The 22,237-nt window shown below is 36.3% G+C and overlaps 1 protein-coding gene and 1 pseudogene across 3 annotated transcripts in view; both read right to left on the bottom strand.

The window, feature by feature from the left end:
• LOC111772204 (regulator of DNA class I crossover intermediates 1-like) overlaps positions 1-22,237 on the bottom strand; it is a 75,569-nt gene that overhangs the window by 51,467 nt on the left and 1,865 nt on the right. For 2 of the 3 annotated variants that reach the window (XR_011431675.1, XR_011431674.1), the window contains exons 2-3: positions 18,315-18,374; positions 4,021-4,060 (exon numbers count right to left, since the gene is read on the bottom strand). Coding sequence is in view for 1 of the 3 variants with exons in the window: in XM_070248970.1 (XP_070105071.1) it covers positions 4,021-4,060 (40 nt within the window). In the remaining 2 variants the exon portion in view is untranslated. The remainder of the gene's footprint in view (positions 1-4,020; positions 4,061-18,314; positions 18,375-22,237) is intronic. The other variant, XM_070248970.1, reaches the window with a different exon arrangement.
• On the bottom strand, positions 18,973-19,711 carry LOC138920483 (mitochondrial assembly of ribosomal large subunit protein 1 pseudogene; annotated as a pseudogene).

The raw sequence follows: 22,237 nt of genomic DNA on the forward strand, positions 1-22,237 counted from the left end.
TTTCATCTCCTTGGTTAAATTTATTCCTATGTATTTTATTGTTTTTGATGCAATTGTCATGGGAGGGTTTTCTTAATTTCTCTTTCTGATAGATCGTTATTAGTGTATCGAAACCCAACAGATTTCTGTATATTAATTTTGTATCCTGAAACTTCACTGAATTCATTTATCCTAATAATTTTTGGTGGAGTTTTTAGTGTGTATGTGTATATATATATAAACAATATATATAAAATAAAAAGTATATATATATATATTTAGTATAAAGTATCATGTCATCAGTAAACAGTGACAGTTTTACTTATTCCTTTCCAATCAGGCTGGCTTTTATTTTTCCTACTAATTGCTATGTTAGGACTTCCAATATAATAAAAGTAGTGAGAGTGGGCATCCTTGTCTTGTTCCTGATCTTAGAAGAAATGCTTTCAGCTTTACACCATCGAATATGATATTAGCTGTGGGTTTGTCACATACAGACTTTACTATGTTGAGGTAGGTACTCTCTATACCCACGTTGTTGAGAATTTTTATCATAAATGGATGTTGAATTTTGTCAAAAGCTATTTCTGCATCTATTGAGATAATCATACAATTTTTATTCTTTGCTTTGTTTATGTGGCATATCACAATGACTAATGTGTGCATACTGACCATCCTTGCATGCCTAGGAAAAATCCCACTTAATCATGGTGTATGATCCTTTTAATGTATTGTTGATTTTAGTCTGCTAATATTTTGCTGAGGATTTTTGTATCTACATTCATCAGGGATATTGGCCTATAATTTTCTCTTTTTGTAGTGTCTTTGTCTGGTTTTGGTATCAGGGTAATGTCGGCCTCATAGAATGAGTTTGGAAGCATTCCTCCCTCTTCAATTTTTTGAAATAGTTTGAGAAGGACAGGTATTAATTCTTTAAATGTTTGGCAGAATTCACCTGTGGAACCATCTGGTCCTAGACTTCTGTTTCTTGGGAGTTTTTTGACTACTGAGTCAATTTCTTATTAGTAATCAGTCTGTTCAGATGTTCTATTTCTTCCTGATTCAGTCTTAGAAGACTGTATGTTTCTAGGAATTTATCTATTTCTTTTAGGTTGTATAATTTGCTGGCATCTAATTGTTCATAGTAATATCATGATATTTGCATTTCTGAGGTGTCAGACATAACTTCTCTTTCATTTCTGATTTTACTTATTTGGGGCCTCTCTTTTTTTCTAGATGAGTCTGGCTAAAGGTTTATCAATTACCTTTTCAAAGAACCAGCTCTTAGTTTCATTGATCTTTTCTATGGTATTTTTTCAGTTTCTATTTATTTCTGCTCTGATCTTTACGATTTCCTTCCTTCTACTAACTTTGGGTTTTGTTCGTTCTTCCTTTTCTAGTTCCTTTAGTTGTAAGATTAGACTGTTTATCTGAGATTTTTCTTACTTCCTTAGGTAGACATGTATCATTTACTTGCTCTTTGATTTCTTCAATGACACACTGGTTGTTGAGCAGCATGTTGTTTAGACTCCATGTTTTGTTTTTTCCAATTTTCTTCTTGTAATTGACTTCTAGTCTCATACCATGGTGGTCAGAAAAGATGTTTGATATGATTTCAATCTTCTTCAATTTACTGAGACTTGTTTTGTGGCCTAACATATGCTCTATCCTGGAAAATGTTCCGACCGACTTGAAAAGATGTGTATTCTGCTGTTTTGGGATAGAATGCTCTGCATATATCTAGTAAGTCCATCTGGTCTAATGTGTCATTTAAGACCAATATTTCCTTATTGATTTTCTGTCTGTATGATTTATAAAGTTCAATTTTGACACTAGTAAGAGCTGTACAGTGAAGTGGACTAAGGAACAAATGGGAGATGAGAGTGAAAGGGCGTAGCAGGAAAGAGAAAGGACCCAGAGACACCTTTACTTGTCTAATAGGAGAAAATTCAGTATGTGTAACTATCAATGGAAAGCGGAAGTAAATGGAATCCAGATCACAGACAGAGAGACCTTCCTTTGATCAGAGGGAATTACTTCTGTAGTTAGAGGAGGGAAAGAGAAGATGGATGAAGAAGGAAAGTGGTTTATAGAACTGGTGGTAGAAATTTGAGATAATTCTCATCTGATAGCTTCTATTTCCTCTGAACTATGATACAGGGTCATTTAAAGAGCATGAAGAGATAAAGAATAGTGTTGGGAAAGAGAGGTTTGGGGAGGTAAAGGAAGGTATGAAATTTTCAAAGAAGAGAAAAGTGACACGATTAGAGATCAACACCTTGGGAAGAGCCATGTGTCTTTCCCTTTCTGATAAATATTCAAAAGAATGATCCAGATAGAGTTAGATTACTTTTTAAAAATAGTCTTGGGACAGCCTTCATTCATAGTTTATTTATTATTGAGTGTCTATGTTATTGCTAGAGACAGTTCAATGCACAGGAGATAGAAAATGAACAAACGTGGTAAAATCCTTCTTCTCACGAAGATATATTAATGGGGGGACAGAATAAACAAATTTCTAAGAAAATATAGGATTATGAAAGAGTGACAAATTAAAGAGGGTAAAGGAGAGACAGCATTTGGAGGGCAGGGAGCTATTTAGATGTAGTGATCAGAGAAGGCCAATCTAAGAGGACATACTTTAGCTGAGACTCAAATGTTGACAAGCCAGACGTGCAAATATCTCGAGGGAGACTATTCCAGACAAAGAACAGTGGCAGAAAGAAGGTCAGTGTGGCTGAAATAAAATGAATAGGACAAGTAGTAAGAAACAAGGTCAGAGAGGCAGGCAGGGTGCAGATCCTTCTGGTTCTTTTAGACTTTGGTAAAATCAGATTTCATTCTAAGAGCAATGAAAAGCAATTGAGGCTTTTAAGCTGGGGAATGATAAATTCTGATTTGTGCCTTTAAAAGATCATACTAACCACTGTGTCACAGACTACAAAGGAGTAAAAGATAAAGCAGAAAAAAAGTGATAAATTCAATTACATTAAAATTAAGAACTTTTCTTCAAAGACAGGATTGAAAAACTAAAATTAAAAGCCAAAGGACAAATATACCTGACAAATAATTCCTAAATACATAGACACAATAAGAAAAAGACAAACAACTCAAATAAAAGATGAAAAAACTACTTGGAAAAGTACCTGACAAAAGAGGAAACCTGAATGACAAGATAGTCAGTCTCATTAGTAATCAAGGAAAAACAAGTTAAATTTACAATGAAGCATCAATTCACTGAGTTAACAACTATCCTGCTTTCATAATAATCACTCCCTTGCTTTTCTTTAAATTTTACTACCTTCGAACATATTTTTTCTGTTTTGGAACTTTTCGTAAATGGAATCTTACTGCTTGTATTCTTTTGTGAGTTGCTTTCTTTATCCAACTTTATGTTTTTGAGATTCATCCACACTAATTACACATAGTTGAAACATTTTCACTGCTCCATCATTACTTGGGTATGCCACTATTTGCTTAACCATTTTACTGCTAATGGACATTTGGGTGGGCCCCTTTCCTTCCTCCTCCCCTGTCCTTCTTTCTCTCTTTCTCCTCCTTCTCTCTTTTTTTTGTTTGCTACTTAACAACAACAATATCCAAACAAGCTTGTACATGTCTCAAAGTTCACAAGTGGAAGAGTTTCACTCAGATATATACTGCTGAGCTGTAATGTACATACATGCTCAACTTTACTGTGTAATGATCAATGTAATTATAAAACAAAAAAAGGTGGTAGGTTATAAGGCCATTATACTACTCTAGGCAATAAATGATGATGATTTGAATCAGGGTGCTAACAGTATAGGTAGTGAGAAGTTATCAGACTTGGGATACATCTTGGAACTAGAATGACAACAAGAATCAACAAGGTCCTTAAGTCTCTGCCTAAGCAAAATGGTTGGTTATCAAGCTATCTACAAGGTTGAGAAGACTAAAGGAAGAGAGTCTTCCAATTTCACTTAGTTATTACCCTTGGAAAAATGCTTCAGAAGATCACTTTTTTCATAAAGCTAACACAAATAAACATATTCTCTTTACCTTTTGCTTTCTCCTTTCCTGCTTGATCAGAACCCTGGTCCTGAAAAAGGAAACAGGATAAAAAATACAATGATTAAAGAAATGGTCTCTAAAATGATTGTTGAGCCAGCCTGGTGGCAAACTGGTTAAGTTCACATTCTCCACCTTGGTGGCCCAGGGTTCCTGGGTTCAGATCCCAGGCACGGCCCTAAATACTGCTCATCATGCCATGCTGTGGCAGCATCCCACATACAAAATAGAGGAAGATTGGCACAGATGTTAGCTCAGGGACAATGTTCCTCAAGCAAAAAGAGGAAGATGGGAACTAGACATTAGCTCAGGGCCAATCTTCCTCACCAAAATAAATACATAAATAAAATAAAATGATGTCATTTTAGTTGAATTAAAGATTTGGAATTAAAATCTGAAAGCATAGTGATAATTATGCTATTTTATGAAAAGAAACTATGAAAATGTTCTCAAATGTTATAGTATATACTGTTTCACAAAATTTTCTTAGATAGAAAATCCAAGAACTAATAAGAAAGACTCTACACCTATCATTAATAATGAAGCATAAAATACATCTGAATTATAAAATCAAGATAAGCAAAGAGAAATCAATGCATTGGCAAGGAGGTACCACTGAAACATTCTCATATGATAGCAATATTCTTGGTCAATGCTGCCATTTTAATTTTCCTTGTATTTCAATATTCTACTTCTATCAACAGGAAGTAGAGAAAGGACCAAAATCTATATAGGATTGAAAGAAATGTTAAGTTTATTATTAGAGCAATTCAGTTACATTACTATATCAGCTATGCATACTTGAAATCTCATAACTTCTTTAAAACACAGCTAGCTTTTATGGATGTGCTTCACACCTATGATCTCTGTGCCAAACACTGCAACGAATCCCATGACAGTGCAATATTTAATGGTTATAAATTATTTGCTCTATTAATAATAGTAGAATGCCATAAAAAATTCATGACAAGATAAGTAGATATGCACAATAAATCTTTTGGATATACATGAAACTATGATCTCAAATTCAAGATTTGTACAAGAATTATAAGTAAAATGACAACATGTATTTTAGCTACATGAGATTATATAATAACATGAAAATAATAATTGCTAATGATGAGTACCATATGTCTTGCACCTTTCTAGACACTTCAGATACTTTACATGTACAAACTCATTTGATCTTCACAGGAACTCTGTAAGGTAGGTTCTATTTTTATCCCCATTTTACTGATGAAGAAACTAAGATGCAGAGAGGTTAAGTAACTTGCCCAAGGTCACACTGCTAATAAATGGTAGAGCCAGACTGAAACCTAAGCATTCTGGTTTTGAAGTTTTCAACCAGATATTATACTGTCTTCCAAGAATGTCAACTGTGAATATACAAAGCTGTTCATTTTCCAAATGATTTTCATAAACTACACGAATGACAGTTACTGAATACCCACAGACTTTGGTACTTACTGAACTTGTACTTTAACATACTTCCCAATAGCTATGTCTTAATTGACCATTTTGAGTTCACTGAGCAAAGAATTCTATCTGTCCAGATCCATGCAGCATAAGTGCACTGCTGGCATTCAAACTTTAGAAAAGAAAAAGGAAATAAATCACATTTCATTGACCCATCAAATGCTAAGGCTAGAGAGGACATTAGAGATTAGTTTATTCTCCATCATTTTAAAACTTAAGGCAAAGAAAGCAAAGTGGGGGCTGGACCGGTGGTGCAGCAGTTAAGTGTGCATATTCCGCTTTGGCGGCCTGGGTTTCGCCGGTTCAGATCCCAGGGGTGGACATGCAACCGCCTGGCAAGCCATGCCGTGGTAGGCGTCCCACGTATAAAGTAGAGGAAGATGTGCACAGATGTTAGCTCAGGGCCAGTCTTTCTCAGCAAAAAGAGGAGGATTGGCAGCAGTTAGCTCAGAGCTAATCTTCCTCAAAAAAAGAGAAAGCAAAGTGACTTTTCAAAGTTCCAAAATATAAGAAGTATGACAGAGCCAGCAGTATTAAACAATCCAGATTACAGAGACAGTAGGAAGAAAAATCAATTCTATAAGAAGTTCCCACATTATAAAGATCAATAGAATTAGGGACTAGCCAAAGCCTAAATACAGTCTTCATATATGTATAAATCAAGTGATTTTACTCCAGGCTGATTTTCCACTATCCAGGACACTCTTATGGCTCTCACCAAATTCTATGTACTCCATAATCCCTATTCCTATGTGCCTAAGAAAAAATTAATTAGGATTTCAAGACCAATTGCTAGATTAGCCTACTAATACTAGACCACAGTGAAAGTGAAAAAAGATCCTAACGTATAAGTCAAAGGCAATTTCATAAACAGAACATTTTAAATTATTATTAAGGCAACCAATGCTACTAAATAGTACTATATGTCTAAATGTTTTACCAAATATAGTCACTCTCAATTACCTGCACTAGAAAAGAAAACTGCATCAGTTAGGATTCTTAAGTTACAAGAAATTGAAAGCTCCTTTGGTTAATTTAAACGGAAAATAAATTTATTAAAAGAAAATCAGGTAACCAACAAACATGTCAACAAGGCTGAGGAAGCACGTTTGGCACCTGGGAAGAACAAGGAAGTCTAGGGAGCTGTGGCATCATAGTCAAAATCAAGCCATAATTAGTCTCCTAAGGACACCACTGCCAGCACTGGTGAACACTAAACACCACTGACTGCACCAGTTCCACTCCTGGACAGTGAACACCACCCCCTGGCATCACTGGCATTAAAATTCAATCCTGCTGCAGCTCTTGCAACTGCTTCCAACTACAATAGAAGCTCTGTAGTCCCTACTTCTTTGTGCTACTAGCTTCTAATTCAAAGTACAGGACAAATGCATCTCAGTCTCAGCTTAGGTCACATGCCTATTTGCTAGCTGCAAAGCATAGTGAAACAAATGTCTGGGTTTTTTTCCCAAGATTCCACATAGGGAGGTGGTCTGTGCCTATCACCAAAACTCATAAGGTAGGAAATACCCCCACACATAGATAAGGGGCTCAGATGCTTGGCTGCCAGTGAGTACAAATGTCCACTAAAGAGATGTAGATTAAAATTAAACTAGTTGACAATCCAAGTGACTTTTTACTTGGCTATGTCAGTGGAAAAAAAAAATTATATATATATATATATTCCTAATAGTTGCTTCTAACAGTTTTGCTTAGGCTAACTTAAAATAAAACTGTAAAGTTGTTTTTTTTCTCCCCCAAGTGTTGACCAAGATGATGATATAGGAGGATCTTGAGCTCCCCTCTTCCCACAGACACACCAAATGTACAGCTACACATGAAATGAAAGAGATCCAGAAACTAGACTAGCAACTCGTACACACGGGACAAATGCAAAATACCCAGGTTGAAACAGGTAGGAAAGGCTGAGACACACTCTCATCATGAACCCCACCCCTGCCACAATGCCATACAGTCAGAAGGGAATCCCCAACTCCACCTTCTCCCTGAGGAGCAAAGGGTTTGACCTCCACATCTAGTGCTCCAAATTTTAAGACTCTCACCAAACGGACAGACTCCCAAAACACCTAGCTCTGAAAGCCAATGGGCTTGTGTCCACAAGACCCACAAGACTATGGCAAATAAATAAGCATTCTTAACAGGAATGCAGCACTCACCAGAGCTATCCCCTCAGGGTTCAACATGGAGTGAGCAGGCAAGTATGTTTTAAGTAAGCCTCATGGTAACCACAAAGTAAAAGGCTAGAGGAGATATACAAGATAAAGAGAAAGTTATCAAAGTATACCATAGAGAAAATCGTCAAATCACACAGGAAGAGAACAAGAGAGGAAGAAAGGAATAGAAGAATTACAAAACAACCAGAAAACAACAAAACGGCCATGGTAAGCCCATCCATGTAGATAATTACTTTAAATGTAAATGTTTTCTGGCTGAATGGATTAAAAAACATGACCCAAATATATGTTGCCTACAAGAGACTCATCTCAGCATTACGGACACAAACAGACTGAAAGTGAAGGGATGGAAAAAGATATTACATGCAAAGTGAAACCAAAAGGTAGGGTAGCATAATTCTCAGACAAAATAGACTTGAAGACAAAGACTGTAACAAGAGACAGCAAAGGCCATTACAAAATGATAAAGGAGTCAATTCATCAAAAGGATACAAGAACTGTAAATACTTATGCACCCAACATTGGAGCACCTAAATATATAAAGCAAATATAAACAGAACTAAAAGGAGAAATAGGCAGCAATAAATAATAGCAGGGGACTTGAAAACCCCACTTTGAACAACAGATTGATCATTGTGATATTGTAATTTACAATAAGAAATACATATTTGGATGCAACCAACATAGGAGCACCAAAGTACATAAAGTAACTATTAACAAACCTAAAAGGAGAAGTGAACTACTACATAATAATAGTGGGGGACCTAAAACCCCACTTAGATCAATGGATAGATCATCTAGACAGAAAGTCAACAAGGAAATAATGGAATTAAATGAAAAACTAGACCAGATGGACTTAATAGAACATGTATAAAAACAGCAGAATACACATTCTCCTCAAGTGCACATGGAACATTCTCAAAGATAGACCATATGTTGGGAAAGAAGGCAAACCTTCATAAATTTAAGAAGACTGAAATCATATCAAGCATCTTTTGTGACCATAATGCTATGAAACTAGAAACCAACTACAAGAAAAAAGCTACGAAAGTGACAGATATGTGGAGGCTAAACAACATAGTACTGCACAACCAATGGGTCATTGAAGAAATTACAGGAGAAATCAAAAGATATCTGGAGACAAATGAAAATGAAAATACATTATACCACACCAACTCATGGGATGCAGCAAAAGTGGTCCTAGGAGGGAAAATCATAGCAACACAGGCTCACCTTAAAAAACAAGAAAAATCTCAAGTAAGCACTTTTAAACTGCACGTAACAGAAATAGAAAAAGAAGAACAAACAAAACCCAAAGTTAGCAGAAGGAGGGAAATAATAAAAACTAGAGCAAAAATAAATGAAATTGAAGCCACAAAAATGGTAGAAAGGATCAACGACCAAGTGCTGGTTCCTTGAGAAGATAAAATTGACAAACCCTTAGCCAGACTCCCTAAGGAAAAAAGAGAGGAGGCTCAAAGAAAATTAGAAATGAAAGAGGAGAAATTAACCGATACCACAGAAATACAAAGGATCATAAGAGAATACTATGAAAACTATATGCCAACAAATTGCAAAATCCAGAAGAAATGGATAAATTCTTAGACTCATACAATCTGCCAAAGCTGAATCAAGAAGAAATAGAGAATTAAAAAGACCAATCACAAGTAAAGAGATTGAAACAGTAATCAAAAACCTCCCAAAAAATAAAAGTCTAGGACCAGACGGCTTCTCTTAAGAATTCAACCAGACATTCAAAGATTTAATACCTATCCTTCTCAAACTATTTCAAAAAATTGAAAAAGACTGCATACTTCGTAAGTCATTCTACAAGGCCAACATCAAGCTGATACCAAAGCCAGACAAGGATAACACAAAAAAAGAAAATTACGGGCCAATTTTGCTGAAGAACAGAGATACAAAACTCCTCAACAAAATACTAGCAAACCGAATACAGCAAAATCTTAAAAGGACCATACACCATGATCAAGTGGGATTTATACCAGGGACACAGGGATGGTTCAACATCCACAAATCAATCAATGTGATACACCAAATTAACAAAATGAGGAATAAAAAACGTGATCATCTCAGATGCGGAGAAAGCATTTCACGAGATCTAACATCCATTTATGATGAAAACTCTCAATAAAATGGGTATAGAAGGAAAGTATCTCAACATAATACAGGCCATATATGACAAACCCAAGCCAACATCATACTCAACGGGGAAAAACTAAAAGCCATCCCTCTGAGAACAGAAACACGACAAGGGTGCGCACCCTCACCACTCTTATTCAAAATAGTACTGGAGGTATAGCCAGAGCAATTAGGCAAGAAAAAGAAGTAAAGGGTATCCAAATAGGCAATGAAGAAGTGAAATGCTCACTGTTTGCAAACGACATGATTTTATATACAGAAAACCCTAAAGAATCCATTGGAAAGCTATTAGAAATAATCAACAATAACAGAAAAACGGCAGGATACAAAATGAACTTCCAAAAATCATTTGCATTTCTATACTCTAATTACAAACTAAGAGAAAGAGAACTCAAGAATACAATACTATTTGCAATCACAACAAAAAGAATAAAATATCTAGGAATAAATTTAACCAAGAAGGTGAAAGACCTATACAACGAAAACTATTAAGGCTTTATTGAAAGAAATTGATAAAGACATAAAGAAATGGAAAGATATTCCGTGCACATGGATTGGAAGAATAAATACAGTGAAAATGTCCATACTCCCTAAAGCAATCTGCAGATTCAATACAATCCCAATCAGAATCCCAATGACATTCTTCACAGAAATAGAACAAAGAATCCTAAAATTCATATGAGGCAACAAAAGACCCCAAACAGCTAAAGCAATCCTGAGAAAAAAGAATAAAGCTGGAGGCATCACAATCCCTGATTTCAAAATATACTACAAAGCTATAGTAATCAAAACAGGATGGTACTGGTAAAAAAACAGACCTACAGATCAATGGAACAGAATTGAAAGCCCAGAAATCAAATGACATATCAGATTCAATGCAATCCCTATCAAAATTCTAGTGGCATTTTTCACAAAAATAAAACAGACAACCCTATTATTTGTATGGAACCACAAAAGATCCCAAATAGCCAAGGCATAATTGAGAAAGAAGAAACCTGGAGGCGTCATACTTCCTGATTTCAAACTATATTACAAAGTGACAGTAATCAAACAGTATGGTATTGGCATAGAAACAGCCAGACAGACCAATGGAATAGAATATCCAGAAATAAGCCAGAAATATACGGTCATTCAATTTATCACAAAGGAACCAAGAATACACAGTGGGGAAAGGACAGTTTCTTCAATAAATAGTGTTGGGAAAACGAGACAGTCACATGCAAAAGAATGAAACTGTAACCGTTACCTTACACTGTACACAAAAATCAACTCTAAATGGTTTAAAGACTTGAATATAAGACCTGAAACCGTAAAATTCCTAGAAGCAAACACAGGGGGTAAGCTCCTTGAAATTGGTTTCGGCAATGATTTTTTGGATTTGACACCAAAAGCAAAAATTAAAAAGTGGGACTACATCAAACTACAAAGCTTCTGCACAGCAAAGGAAACCATCAACAAAATGAAAAGGGAACCTATGGAATTGGAGAAAATATTTGCAAATCTTATATCTGATAAGAGTTTAATATCCACAATATGAGGAACTCATACTACTCAACAGCAAAAAACAAATAACCTAGTTAAAAAATGGGCAAAGGACGTAAACAGGCATTTTTCAAAAGAGACATGCAAATGATCAACAGGTACAGGAAAAGGTGCTCAATATCACTAATGCTCAGGGAAATGCAAATCAAAACACAATGATTTATCACCTCATGTCCTTTAGGATGACTTGCATCAAAAAGAAAAGAGAGAACAAATATCAGGATGTGGAGAAAAGGGAACCCTTGTGCACTATTGGTGGGAATATAAATTGGTGCAGCCATTATGGAAAACAGCATGGAGGTTCTTCAAGAAATTAAAAGAACTACCATTTGATCGAGCAGTACCACTTCTGGGTATATATCCAAAGAGAAATCAACATCTCAAACAGATATCTGTACTCCCATGTTCATAGGAGCCTTATTCACAACAACCAAGGTATGAAGCAGATTAAGAGTACATCAATGGATGAATGGATCAAGAAAATTTGGTATATATATACACCATGGAATATCATTCACCCTTTTAAAAGAAAGAAATCCTGGGCCAGCCCAGCAGCATAGTGGTCAAGTTCGCATGCTGTACTGCGGCAGCCCGGGGTTCGCAGGTTCAGATCCCAGGCACAGACCTAGCACCACATGTCAAGCCATGCTGTGGCTGCATCCCACATAAAGCAGAAGAAGATTGGCACAGATATTAACTCAGCAACAATCTTCTCAAGCAAAAAGAGAGAGATTGGCAACAGATGTTAGCTCTGGGCCAATCTTCCTCACAAAAAAAAGAAAGAAATCCTGTCATTTGTGATAACATGGATGAACCTGGAAGGCATTAGATAATTAAGTCAGACAGAGACAAATAGGACATGGTACCACTTATATGTGGAATCTAAAAAAAAGTTAAAATCGTAGAAACAGAGAACAGACAAGTGGTTGCTGGGGGGTCAGGTAAATAGGGAGAGGTTGGTAAAAGCATACAAACTTTAAGTTATAAGATGAATAAGTTCTGAGGATAACATGGTAACCATACCATTTGTTAATACAAAATAACATTGTATTGTATAACTGAAATCTGTTAAGAGAGTAGAACTTAAATGTTCTCACCAAAAAAGAGAAATATCTGAGGTGATGGATGTGTTAATTAACTTTCACAATGTATGCATATATCAAACCATCACATGGTATACTTTAAATATCTTACAATTTTATTTGTCAATTATACCTCCATAAAGGTAGAAAAAAATAAGATAGAAACGACGGGAGAACAAATGAATATATCCCCAAATAATGGGGTAAACTAGATGGAATTTTATATCTGAGAAAAAGAAAAACGTGCAGATAATTAAAATAGCTTGCTATATATAAAATGTGAATCCTCAGAAGTCATTTGCTACTTTGACTACTGCAATATTAAGTATGTAGCTGGCTACCATAATTATACTTTAAAGAGTCTCCTTGATTTTATGCAAATGTTCTCCTATATTTCTTACTACATTGGTAATAGCAATAAAACACAGCTCTGATTATCACTTAGGGACGTGACTTCCATTGCCTGCCCCAACTTAGATTTCAACTTTGTTTTCCATTCCTGCGTTTCATGCATTCCAACACCCAACCAAATGAAAATATAGTTTTTCTTCTCCATATATGGAGACTCCTCCCACCATATTTTGTACTCAAAACTTTCAATACCTTCAACACCCCATTCAAACATCAGTTTCTTCATGAAATTTATATGCACTTTATAGAAAACAATTTTAAGAGTTTCTCTAATTTTTGTCCTGAAATTTAAATTACCAGAGATTTAGGGGTGGGGAGGTGGGAATGAAGCTCATCTCTTTAACAGTAATTACTATGTTATTCTAGAAAATGGATTTTTAAAGAAATATATTGCAACCATCTCTTTCAGTAAAAGTTTAAGTGAACAATATTAGTTGCCATTATAGCTACATACTGAAAATAAAATCAAAAGGCCATAACTTCTTCATAGAACACTCCACAAGTTATCAATTGTGGGAAGCAGGGATATAGATTACACTACCTTATTCTTCGTTAAGATAGAAAGAATAAAGTAAAATAGAGAAGTGTAAAGAGGTTAAGAAAGGGAAAGAAGAGAAGAGAAGGGAGGGAGGGGGAGAAGGAAAGAAGAGAGAGAGAAAGGAAGAAATAAAACCATACTGACTACAAAAATATAACAGGGCATTCTGCCCCTTGCCATTCTTTCTAGTAAGCAAAGATTTAAAGGAAAACGCTAAAGAAATACTTTCTTTAAAAAAAAAAGACAGGCAGTAATGTGGTCAAAGAAACATCAAGAACAACACGAACGCACATTTTGCATGGAGTACGCAGGAGATGTTGAAACTACATTAGGGATTAAATACTACGGGTGTCACATATCTTAACTGTCAGCTAGTCTTGAATTTTCTTTTTTGTTTATTTTGTTTTGCTTTTTATTTTGCTGCTTAGTTTATCTTTTTAGTGGCGAGGTGCCGCGCAAAAGAAACCGTTTCCAGATTGTTACAATCTTGTAACAACATCTTAAGTGTGATTCAAAGTGAAAGATGTAAATAAAATTAATAAAGCAATAACTAACAATTGAAAAAATTATTTTATGGCTTGTGTCACAGTGAAATTAATATTAACCTAAGACATCATAATGTTAACATTGTTAGCTAGCCGACTTATTAAGATTCAGGACAGTAACTAGCCTAGAAAAAGTACTTAGGTTGGTTTTCCACAAAACTAAAGCAGGTCCACCTGATGTGTCAGGAATAGTAATGATATACATTAGAATGCTATGCCTTTCATACAAATTCTTCTCTTGCAATACAAGAAAAAGTTTTTAGAGTAATATGAATTACAAAAGGTATGGTATTGAGAAAAAAAGTGTCAATCGATAAGGCAGAAATCCACCTAATATTCAGAATACAGAGCCTAATTAAAATAAGTTCTTAGAGATTGAATTCTTATAGTACTTTCACATGGAAAATATTGTTTCATAGTTACAGGCTGTAATGATAAACATGAACAGCCATCTCCTGGGTCATACAATGGAAGAGATCTTAGATTGTGAATGATAGCCCAACACAGATGTGTATTTCAGGTTATTCACAATTAAATCTTAAAAACTTTATTTCAACAATTATAATTCACTAAAAGCTTCTAAAGTTGAAGTTTTTCACTCCATTTATGGGATATTTTGAATAAATATTTTCAACTGTTTTTGAATAAAATGTCATCAAAATTTAGAGGACTTGCTTGCAAAAATGTTCAATAACAATGCAGGATACATAGATTGATTTATCAAGTAACTCTTCAAAGAGTCAAATGTTTATGAAATCCAATTAATAAAAGGCAACAAAGAAAGCAAGCTTATAACAACACGCCAAAGTATTCTTTTTTGGATTCAACATCAGTATTGTCTCAAAAACAGTGTAATTCAGTTACATTAACTGTGCATATAAAAAATTGAAAATTTTGACAACTGTAGCTTTGTTCAGTAAAATATCAAGCCTCTTTGACTACAACTGTGAAATATACATGAACTACAACCAATTCCAAGTGTATCTTGGCTACACAGGTTACATAATTTAGTAAGAGTCCTGTTTTACCCAAGATGCTATGATCCATCAAATTTCTATTTATATTATCATTGCAGAAATAATTTTATCTTGAATGTTCTGCAGTTACATGTGTCAAACTATTGTCTGCAGCTATAATCTCCTTAAAATAACTACCAAATCTGAAAGTAACTCCTGATGCTTTTTCAGCAGATTTGTGCATTCAGATTGTCATGTGACCATGAGAGATGCTAAATGCTGGCAAACATTTTGTGTACTAGTTATAGATTCATCAACTCAAATGGAAAACAAAACATCAGTATTTATCATGAAGCATTAATTTTCCTTTATTTGAGCTCCCTGCTGCCAAAAGGTTACAAAAGCATTACTAAACACTATGAAAAAGGAAACGGTTGTTGACAAAACCACTGTAGCAACAACATTCCTACTACTCTTTGTAGGCACTCTGACAGGACTGATCAGCCTCTATTCCTGGCAAATATTTCACTTACACCTAATCTAAAATTTTCCATGTTTCCTATTGACCCCACTCCCAGGCATTGCGGCTATACAAATCTCTCAGACCTTAGAATGCAACGTTACAACTAGCTGGTACAAGTGGCTAGCAGAGACAGCAGCATTAAATACTTCTCCCATCCCATCCAGCAAGTTAGTTGTACCCAGCCACTCATGTCTCAGCACACTTTATCAGCAAGTGCCCTTCATGCTATCTTTAAAAGAAGCTGTTAGTTACTTTCTATCTGGAAAGTGTCAGGCCTGGGTTATCATTGGATGTCTTCAGATTTAACCACATGTTAAAGTGAGAACGTTCTTCACCGCACACGTTGCTCATGCACTAATACAGACCATGGCAGAGGTTAAAAAAAAAAAAAAGGATGTTCACTGAATCTATCTGGGTTCATTTTAACGGAACCATTAATGGTAGCTTATATTTAATTAAAAAACAAAAACTCCGAAAACAAATGCTAAACTGGGCGTGCCACTAGGATCACAGGCATAAACCATGACTGTCCTAGGCAAACTGGGATGATGTTCACCGTACATTTAAGTGTTATCCCCATTTAACAGATGAAGAAAGAGATGCAGGGACAGAGGCTAATTCACAGTAAAGAGAATTTATTGTAAAGCTAATTAAACTTAAGTTCAGAGCCCTTCATCTGCATATTCCCCTTCCAAGCCCTATACCTAACTTTGTAGTCACAATTTTGTATTCTTTTTTCCATTATGAAGGTCCCTCACAACCTGATCTGCTCCTATACAGAGAGGTTTAATAATTAACCCAAATTCACATAGGACTGGTTTTTTTGCTTGCTTTTTTGGGGGTTGTTTTGTTTTTAAAGATTTTATTTTTCCTTTTTCTCCCAAAGACCCCCAGTACATCGTTGTGTATTTTTAGTTGTGGGTCCTTCCAGCTGTGGCATGTGGGACACGGCCTCAGCGTAGTCTGATGAGCAGTGCTATGTCCGCGCCCAGGATTCGAACTGGCGAAACCCCGGGCCACTGAAGCAGAGCGCACGAACTTAACCACTCGGCCACCGCGCCAGCCCTAGGACTGGTTTTGATTTGATCTGGAAAATATATAGTCATACAAGAAAATGGAAAAATAGTATTGATTATTTTTCCCCAGAAGAATCCTAACTGGTATCACTGTCTTGGAGTCTTTCACCACTATATTCCAAACTACACACCACTACCACCACAAACAAACAGTCATAGAATACCACTTTCACTGTGGTACTTCTGAATTTGAATGACTCCTCAATATCCAACAGATCAAATTTCAACTTCTCAGTCTGGTTTTCAACCTCACCATCACGCAGACACATATACACATTTTTTTGTGTGTGAAAATTTTATATACTTTATAAAGATAAAAGTCCAACAGTTTTTTAAAAATAAATTTAATTAGCTAACAGGCAAATAACAGAAAAAATTTTACTTCTGGCTGGTAACAGTAAAGCTGGAAAATTCATTTCAGGTTTTTTGAGGCTTTTGACACAGTTATTAGTTTGCAAATCCAATAAATGTTCAATGATATGGAGCAGTGCCTATATTTGGAGAGCAGCAATACCATTTTTTCATTTATGGTAGAGGTTTTTGATGGTACTAACAGAGCAAAGTGGTTGCAGGAGGTTTGGGAACGGCTAGTTTAAATGGTCTCAGGAGACTTCAGTTTTTTGTTTATGTGATTGAATGCATAAATGCTTTGTGCTTTTGACTATCACTACCTAAAGAAAGTACATCAGTGAAGAGATGCAGCCCCTGTGGACTTTAAACTGACTGGCAAAAAGCAAGCTTCAGCTTGTCTTACAAGAGGCTTAGTTTGCCAATACACTTCAGACCAGATGGTCTATGCTTTGAGCAGACCACAAAAGAAGTGCTTTGTGAAGACCAAGGGGGCAGTCAGATGGTGTGGCAGTGTCTAAAGGCAATAAGAGGCTACATCTTCATGTGCCAGGCACTGTCATGAGCCTCACTAATCTATTTTGAAGATTTTTAAAACAATGGTAAGAGAAATGAAAGGCCGTCTTAAAATATCACATAAAATGCAGCAGGATTCTATATTCTGTGCAACCAGTTATTTGAAAATAAGTCAAAAGGTAGGCAGTACAAGAAAATAATTTTTGAAATATAATTTGAATGACTATGACAGAACATTTGACCTTGGATACTGAACTCATCTGCCCATTCCTTAGCTTGATGACAAAGCCCGGGACGTACAGTTATGTGGGTGTGGGTGGTCTCCACGGCCATGCTGCTCTCAAAATTGTTTGTGTTTCTTTTGTTCATTAAGTGATCACAGTCTCATAGTACACTGATCTAAAGGGCATATAGAATAACCCTTTAAAAAAAATCATTTTGCCTCATTCGTATTTCAAGATGAATTTCTACATGGACTAATTTTTCTGAAGATCACCATCTCAATTAGATATTCTGAAAATGACTTGAAATGTTTTCCTAAATGTTTTCCGAAAACCAGTTTATTTTGTAGTTGTAGCCAAAAAGTGCCCTTTTTGTCACTGAATTCATCTAACATTCATAATTTTTTTTCATACAATGAATTGCTAAAAAAAAAAAATCATGGACTGGCTTTCTGGTTGGACAGGTGAGATGCACTTAAGGCCAGAACTCTTTCTTAGTATTTGATTTTTCCAATATTTGTGTTTTGTGGTTTTTTATACAGATAGGTGCTACATTTATATCTCCTGGTTTCAACTGTCATATTTGACTTCTAGCCTTTTAGTATGGCAAATCATGTTTTCCTTCCAATTAAGCATTGGTTATGGAGTATCTGGTAATAGCTAGGAAATAATTCTGTAATTGAGTTTTGTACTCACCGCATATGGATCATTCCTCATCTGTAATGTGCCCCAAATGCAGCTTCATTTTCCAGATACCTTGATGCAGAATAAAGGTTTTCATCATTAGGTGCAGCGTGATGTGTAGTATGTCTTATTTCTGGTTTTTCAAATAAATGTGAGTGTTCTGAATTTAGTCAAACTGTAAACTTGAACAGATTTTTAGTAATACTATGTCAGTCTCAAGGTAAGCACCAATATCTACTAGTAAATTATCTTCTCCATTCCATGGTACTTACTGTGAACCTTGGTGACACTGTTGCATATGAACTAAGAACTAGAGGTTTTAAGTAATAGAGGACCAGTGGGGTGGTTATATATTTTGCTTTATTTTATAAAAAATTTTTGGCTATTCCATTCTACAGAATAAGATTTAAACAAAATTAAACTCTGAGCAGAGAGCCTGAGTTAAGCACAGGGGTCAGTGCTAACTCCGAGGATCCCTGAATCCTGCTGGGATCTCAGGAATAAAGTTTAGCTTGAATGTACTGATCCTTGGTGTGAGAATTAGCTCATTTACCTACAAATTCCACATGTCAGCATGAGTGCCCACACATTAAGACTTGTTTTGACAACAATCTAATGAACGAGGCAGGGTTTAGAAGCTATATTTTTAAGAAGCGACTCAATCCAAATCTGAAATGACTAAAGCAGTTCATATCATTTTATTCACATTTGACCTCCACTGGAGTCAGGGATGAAGTGTCATCTTCTATTCCAAGAATGAAGTCTTCAGGTAATGTCTCAGGTGCTATCTGAGCTAACTGGTCATCGTAAGAACGTAGGGTCCATAATTTCTCTAATTCATAGGTTTCTCTGGTTTCTGGAAGCATCAAATGAATCACCATGCTGCCAAAGCCCACACAGAGCCAGTCATCAGTGTCCTTCCCTTCGATCTTAACATGAGGCTCACTTTTACATTTCAGGTATTTGTACATTTTCACAATGTAGTAGGCCATGGCATGTAAGCGTCGCGTGGAAGTTCCACTACCAATCACAAATTAATCTGTGTATTTCATTTCTGGAGGAACCTTGATCACACAAATGTCTCTTGCATTTTCTTGCCTCAGAAGTGAAACCAGCATATAGATGTCAAACTTGGGACCAGTATGATCTGCTGTGCCTGACTCGGGGCGACCCTCGCCGGCTGCCCGCTCCCCGAGCTCCTCCAGGCCGGGCCCCCCGTGCAGGCCGCGAGCACGGTCGGAGATCAGGCAGACCCGGCCGAGCGCCGGGCCCGCCAGCAGTCGCCCCACGGCCAGCGGCCGAAGTCGAGGCCCCACGCTTGCCGCGGGCCCTGCTCCCGGAGAAAGGGCCCTACGCCACAGCAGCGGCCCGAGCCGCCGCGCCATACAGCAGCCCGGCCCCATCGCCGTCGCCGCGCGTCCCACATATACACATTTTTAAGTATTTAAATAAGTAATCTTATCTCCAACTATTTACATAACATTTATTTTATTCTTTTTCTCCATCAAACTTTCCTTTAGCCTTGTTTCTGATTTGCCAAACTCTCAGCTAAAACTTTCCTATGTTCTACTATTGTTCACACTGTTTTTTTTAAATCATATATTTTGGCCCCTGATCTTTCAACATTTTCAAACTTTATGGAATGTCATATTCCCCACTCCCCAATAAGCTATAAATCTCTCAGAAAGAGACTAGATTTCAGTTACTTTATACTCTGACCTGGCACAGTGCCTGGTACATAGCACTCACTAAATACTTTGCACAGGTGAATATTCTAGGCCTACATTTACAAATGCAAACCTCTCCTTCACCTAAATTCAAACAGGATTTTATCTGTGTCTTTCTTATGACACGGGTTGCATTCTTCAATCTAAGTTATAAAAATAAACCTCCTCTAATTAAAACAAAAAGTCTTCTTACACTGCATGTATAGCGCTGTATTTCAGATCTATAGTTGATCCCATTCTGAATAGCATATCGAGGCCCAAAGACTGGTCACATCTTTATCTTCTCCTTTCTCTCTTCTCTTCCTACCACCTTCATGTCTGAGGTGGCTATGAATTTGGTGAAACAAGTCATCAATCACGAAATACTGAAAATAAAAGAGAATCTTTTCCAAATTAAAAAGATCAGTGCTTATACCTGTCCTCTTTCAAATTTACACCTCAATGTGACTAGGAAAACACAGGGTCTCAGTGCTGACGTAAAAGTACAAAACAAAGATTAGAGTTCTAGGTCAATGATTCCCAGACAGCTAAAAAAAAAAAAAAAAAAATTATTTAATTGGTAAGACTGACAAATGATTCATATTTTTAATTTTGTCAAGAAAGGACTTGGGACCAGCCCCGTGGCCGAGTGGTTAAGCTCGCGCCCTCTGCTTAGGTGGCCCAGCATTTCACTGGTTCAGATCCCGGGTGTGGACACGGCACCGCTCATCAGGTCACACTGAGGTGGCGTCCCACATGCCACAGCTAAAATATGTACTGGGGGGATTTGGGAAGAAAAAGCAGAGGGAGAAAAAAAGAAAGGACTTAAAATGGGAGGGGCATTTTAAGTCAAAAAAAGAATATAATTTTAGGAAAAAAAGAAAGAACCCATTAAGTTGAAAAATCAGACATTATGGCTGATTAGCAAGTTTCAGGGACAGTAGACTGGGAACTGCTGTCATAGATATGTCAATTAGTTTCAGCTTAGACCAAATCTCTTTACCCTAAATGAGACTTTGTTTGAAATGAAATGTTATATCTTCAAAGACGTCCACAAACCATAACACTAAAGCCAAACCAAGTAATTTAAAAAGCAAAATAAGGAAAGCTTATTTCTTCCCTAGCCACCAGTCCCTTCCCTCACAAAAAAAAATCTTACATATGACTGGTAGACTCCCCAAACAGAAGAGCAGCAAAAAGTTAAATGCCAAGTTTCTTTTATGCCAAGAAAACTTGCAAAGACCTTTGCAATTGTAAAGACGCTCCTATCAAATGATTCTGCAATTAAACTGTATATCAGGTCCCTATAATACACAACAAGAATACCCTGGTTTGATTTAGTGTATACAATCAGGTTGCTACAACCAAAATATAAACTTGCTATAGCCTGCTTCATTCATTTCCTTGGAAAAAAGGTATAAAGCCTCTTTGCAAGTGTTTTCCTGTCTTAATGCAGACCTATCTACTGTCTGCCAAATAATCCTTTCAGGTTCTTTAATACTGCCCTCCCAACCCATCTCTTCTAAGAAGCCTTGGTAAAAACTAGGTCTCCAATTTGATAATTATTTATCTCACTTCCTTTTCAGCTTTTAAGAACCTGTGTTTCATTGTTTCTCTGTAGCGCTTGTTCTGTGCAACACTGTTATCCTTCAAGGTTTAAGGTAATTTCTCTGTTCTCTAAATATCCGTAGCCCTTTACGTGTGCCACTTTCACACTACTCGTATTTCTACATTGCATAGCATAGCATAGCCATTAAGCATATGGTTCTCAAATAACTGTCATTGATTAGCTGGGTGACCTTGGGCAAGCCACTTAACATTAACAGTGCCTCAGTTTCCCTATCAGTAAAATGAGGATAACATTTGTACATACCTCATAGGGTTCTTCTTAAGAGTAAATGAGCTAATATACAAAAAGTTCTTAGAACAGCACTTGTTATATATTAAGTACCATTTAACTATCTAGTCTTAAAATCATTCACCTAATTCAAATCTCACCATTCTACCATAAATTCTTTTTGTGGTCCAAAGTTTTATCTTTTTCTTTTTTGAATCCCACTATACAGCTTGACAATGCCCTAAACAGGGAGGCAAGTAAAAACGTATTTGTTGAATTAATTAATGCCGAATTCTCTGATGGAGCAGCTCTGAGAGAGCTTTGTAAATGTTCTCTAGTTACTCGTCTATATTTTAAGTTGCTAACAGTTCTCAAAATTTTCAAACAAAAAC

This window comes from Equus caballus, chromosome 23 (assembly GCF_041296265.1).
Source record: "Equus caballus isolate H_3958 breed thoroughbred chromosome 23, TB-T2T, whole genome shotgun sequence".
Classification (NCBI taxonomy): domain Eukaryota; kingdom Metazoa; phylum Chordata; class Mammalia; order Perissodactyla; family Equidae; genus Equus; species Equus caballus.